Source organism: Manacus vitellinus, unplaced genomic scaffold (assembly GCF_001715985.3).
Source record: "Manacus vitellinus isolate BGI_N305 unplaced genomic scaffold, ASM171598v3 ctg7180002428253_pilon, whole genome shotgun sequence".
In the NCBI taxonomy this organism is placed as follows: Eukaryota; Metazoa; Chordata; class Aves; order Passeriformes; family Pipridae; genus Manacus; species Manacus vitellinus.
In genome coordinates, this window is record NW_021937708.1 from 1 (window position 1) to 4,753 (window position 4,753).

At 61.4% G+C, this 4,753-nt stretch overlaps 1 protein-coding gene across 1 annotated transcript; it reads left to right on the plus strand.

Moving 5' to 3' along the window:
* Window positions 1–655: 655 nt before the first annotated feature.
* Window positions 656–4,724, plus strand: LOC115307724 (band 3 anion transport protein-like; the record flags this gene model as incomplete). The annotated part of the gene is made up of 8 exons (XM_029962454.1): window positions 656–850; window positions 1,603–1,770; window positions 1,941–2,030; window positions 2,132–2,298; window positions 2,410–2,663; window positions 2,750–2,919; window positions 3,146–3,319; window positions 4,644–4,724. Coding segments are annotated over 8 exons (1,299 nt in total), but the record flags the coding sequence as incomplete, so codon positions are not given.
* Window positions 4,725–4,753: the final 29 nt, after the last annotated feature.

Below are 4,753 nucleotides of genomic sequence, written 5' to 3' on the forward strand. Positions count from 1 at the left end.
CACCTCTGGCAGTCCCCACAGCGGGCTTGGGGTCTCCCCAGCAGCCCTGGGAGAGGCACAGGGAGCTGCTGTGGGGGGGTGGCACAGTGGGGGTAGCACAGCAGGGATGGCAGGGTGGGTGGCACAGGGAGGATGTCATGAGGGGATGTCCTGGGGGATGGCACAGGGGGAGTGCTGTATGTGGGACAGGGGTGATGGCACAGGGGTGATGGCATAGGATGATGGATGTCACGTGAGGGATGGCACAAGGAGGGTGTCCCATGCAGGATGGCACTGATGGGATGGCACTGGTGGGTGGCACGTACAGGATGGCACTGTGGGATGGCACATGGGGGATGTAGTGGGGGGGATGGCACATGTGGGATGTCACATGCAGGATAGCGCTGGTGGGGTGGCACATGGATGATGTACAGGGGTGATGTCACCTGTGTGACAGCCCAGGGGTGACACCACACAGGCAGAGCCATCCAGGTGATGGCCCAGGGGTGCTGCCAGGTGGGTGATCCCATGAGGGTCCTGCCACACTGAGGTGCCCCCATCCCCGTCCTGGGGAAGGATGTGTGGGGCCACTGTGGGATGCCGAGGTCCAGCCCCCCTCGGTGCCCATGCTGGGGGCTCTGAGGGGCTGACAGGGCTGTGCCCTCTGCCTCCCCAGTTCTGCAGCAGCAATGGCTTGGAATACATCGTGGGCCGGGTCTGGATTGGCTTCTGGATGATCCTGCTGGTGCTGGTGGTGGTGGCCTTCGAGGGCAGTTTCCTGGTGCGCTTCCTGTCCCGCTACACCCAGGAGATCTTCTCCTTCCTCATCTCCCTCATTTTCATCTTTGAGACCTTCTCCAAGCTGGTCACGGTGAGGGGCACGGGGGGTCCCACAGTGGGGAAGGTGGGAGGGGGGCTGCAGGTTGTGGTTATCACCTGGGTTTCCATAGAAACAGTGGGATGCAGGTGAGGGACAGAGCCCATCTCCTGGTGTTTTCTCCCCTTTTCCACGTGTTCCCCAGCTCATGAGGTCCCTTCCAACCCTAACTGTTCTGTGGTTCATGCATCTCTCCGCAGGGGGATTTTGGGGTAGGGAGGTGAACCCCACATAGATGTCCCACCTGGGCTGCACCAAACATGGTCCTTGCCCAGCAACTGCCTGAAGAGCCCCAGTTCCTCCCCCCATCCCTGGCTTAGACCCCTCCAGGCTGCTTGGTTGCACTGGGATGGTGTCACCCCGTGCACTGGGTGCCCACAGGGACATTGCTGGTGCTGGGGAGGTGACAGGCAGGACATGTGGGTGTGTGTCATATCCAGGTGCCCCCGTGCACCCCACGACAAGCTCAGCACTGCCCTGAACACCCCGGGTGACCCACACTCTGCAGTGGGGACACACTTGTCTGACCCCACCGTGCCACTGGCCTTGTTTCTGAAGAACCACAGAGAAAACCGACCCTAAATATCCCCCCTGCTCAGCACGTGCCGGGCTCCAGCCTCGCCCATCCCCCTGGCACACACCCTGCACCCACCAGGATGGTCCTGCAGGGCTCCCAGCATGGCAGGGGGGGTGCAGGGGGATCCCCCATCCCCATCCTCGCTCACTTCCTCCCCTTCCCTCCCCAGATTTTCAAGCAACACCCTCTGAAGCGGGACTACAACGTGAAGGCTGACTTTGACCCCTCGGAGCCGGAGCCCAACACGGCCCTGCTGTCCCTCATCCTCATGGCTGGCACCTTCTTCCTGGCCTTCTTCCTCCGCAAGTTCAAGAACAGCGCCTTCCTGCCGGGCAAGGTGAGCACAGGGAGGACACGGTGCTGTCCCCCCTCCCCACTGCAAAACAGGGGCTCAGCGGCTGAGACCGGGCAAACTCATTGCCTGTTCCTGCAGAGGACAGGGTGGGGGAGAACCCCTGGGCTGGGGGGTCACACAGAGGCTTTAATGTGGTCACCGTGTCCCCACAGGTCCGGCGCTTGATCGGGGACTTTGGGGTGCCCATTTCCATCTTCATCATGGCCCTGGCTGACTTCTTCATCAAGGACACGTACACACAGGTCTGTGAGGGCAGGGCTGGGGGGAAACAGGCACGGGGATGTGGAGCTGGGTGCTCATCCCTGTGTCCCACCCCCTCACTCCCCGCTTTGCTCCCATCCAGAAACTGAGCGTCCCTAAAGGGCTGGAGGTCACCAACTCGACCGCCCGGGGCTGGTTCATCAACCCCATGGGGCTGCACGAAAAATTCCCCATCTGGATGATGTTCGCCTCCGTGGTGCCCGCCCTCCTGGTCTTCATCCTCATCTTCCTCGAGACGCAGATCACCACGTGAGGATGGGGGATACGGGGAGGGGAGGGCTGCGGGGTGCCCGGTGGGACGGGCTGGAGGGGACCTCCCTGGGGTGCTGTGTCACCAACTCGTCCCCTGTGTCCCCGCAGCCTCATCGTCAGCAAGCCCGAGAGGAAGCTGGTGAAGGGCAGTGGCTTCCACCTGGACCTGCTGCTGATCGTGGCCATGGGGGGGCTGGCGGCCCTTTTCGGGATGCCCTGGCTCAGTGCCACCACCGTGCGCACCATCACCCACGCCAACGCCCTCACCGTCATGAGCAAGGCCTCCTCTCCCGGAGAGAAATCCCAGATCCTGGAGGTCAAGGAGCAGCGCATCAGCAGCTTGCTGGTGGCCGTGCTCATCGGTGAGCTGGGGAGGTGCCCCCCGCATGGCAGGTGAGGGTTGGAGGTCCCCCAGGAGCTCTCCCCAACCTCTCCTTCTCCACCGCAGGCGTCTCCATCCTCATGGAGCCCATCCTGAAGTACATCCCGCTGGCCGTGCTCTTCGGCATCTTCCTCTACATGGGGGTCACCTCCCTCTTTGGCATCCAGCTCTTCGACCGCATCCTGCTCCTGCTGATGCCCCCCAAGTACCACCCTGACGAGCCCTATGTCACCAGGGTGAGTGAGCCCTGTGTCACCCCCATGGGTGGCAGCGGGTTTGGGGGTGTCCTGTGCTGCAGCACCCCTGAAATTGCTTGAGGCTCCCCAAAGAGCCTCCTCCTCCCGTGCTGACCTTCACTGGGCTCTTCAGGCCACTGGTCCTGCCCCCACCCCAGCACCCACCACCCCAGGAAGGGTATGGGATGCTGTCCCTGACCTCAGTCCTGGGCTTCTCATCCCACAGGTGAAGACTTGGCGGATGCACCTCTTCACCTTCACCCAGATCATCGTCCTTGTGCTGCTGTGGGTGGTGAAGTCCACCCCGGCCTCGCTGGCGCTGCCCTTCGTCCTCATCCTCACCGTGCCCCTGCGGCGCTTCCTGCTCCCCAGGATCTTCCGGGACATCGAGCTCAAATGTGTACGTAGCCCCAGCACATCCTGGGAGCCACCTCTGTGCTGTCCCTGTCCCTGTGCTGGTTCTGGTGTCCATCCCCATCCCTGTCCCCATCCTCATCTCCATATGTATCCCCATCACTGTCTCCAGCCCCATCTTTGTGTCTGCTCATGTCCCCGTCCTCATCATCATCCCTGTCCCCATCCCCTGCCTCATTCTCATTCCTGTCTCCATCCTCATCTCCATCTGTGTTCTCATCTCCATCCCTGTCCCCAGCTTCATCTCTGTCCCTGCCCCTGTCTCCTCATCCCCATAATCCCCATCTCACTCCTGTCCCCATCTCCATCTGTGTACCCACTCTCATTCCTGTCTCCATCCCTGTCCTCATCTGCATCCCTCATTCCCCACCGTTGTCCCCATCCTCACCCTGTCCTTGTCCCATTCCTGTCCCCATCCCCATCCCTGTCCCCAGACTCATCCCTGCCCCTATTCCCATACCCATCCCAGCCCCTACCTTGTTCCATCCCTGACACTGTCCCTGTCCTCAGTCCTACCCCCAATCCTGACCCCTCCCCATCCTCATCCTTTTCTCCAACCCTGACCCCATCCCCTCTCTGTCCCCATTCCCATCCTTCTCTCCACCCATGTCCCCATCTCTACCACTGTCCCCTTCCTTATATTCATCCCTATCCCCATTCCCTGTCCCTATTCCCCTCCCCTGTCCCTATCCCACTCCTCATCTCCATCCCAGTTCCCATTCCCTGGCCCTATCCCCGTCCCTCTCCTGATCTCCCTCCCTATCCCCATCCCCTGTCCCTATTCCCCTCCCCTGTCCATATCCCACTCCTGATCTCCATCCCTGTCCCCATCCCCTGTCCCTATTCCCCTCCCCTGTCCATATCCCACTCCCCATCTCTCTATCCTCCTCCCGTCCCCTGATTTCCCATCCCCTGTCCATATCTCCATTCCTATCTACCATCCCCTATCACCCCATCCCATCGTCCCTAATTCCCATCTCCCTGTCCATATCCCACTCCTCATCTCCATCCGCATCCCCATCCCCTGTCCCCCAATTCCCATATCCCCTGTCCCTATTCCCCTCCCCTGTCCATATCCCACTCCTGATCTCCCTCCCTATCCCATTCCCAGTCCCTATTCCCCTCCCCTGTCCATATCCCACTCCTCATCTCCATCCCTGTTCCCATTCCCTGGCCCTATCCCTGTCCCTCTCCTGATCTCCCTCCCTGTCCCCATCCCCTGTCCCTATTCCCCTCCCCTGTCCATATCCCACTCCTGAACTCCACCCCATCCCCATCCCTGTCCCCCTCACTCCCTCTCCTCTCTCCAGCTGGACGCCGATGACGCCGTGGTGACCTTCGAGGAGGAGGAGGGCACAGACGTGTACAACGAGGTGCAGATGCCCAGTTAAGGGCTGGAACCCCAGCCCCCCAACGCCCC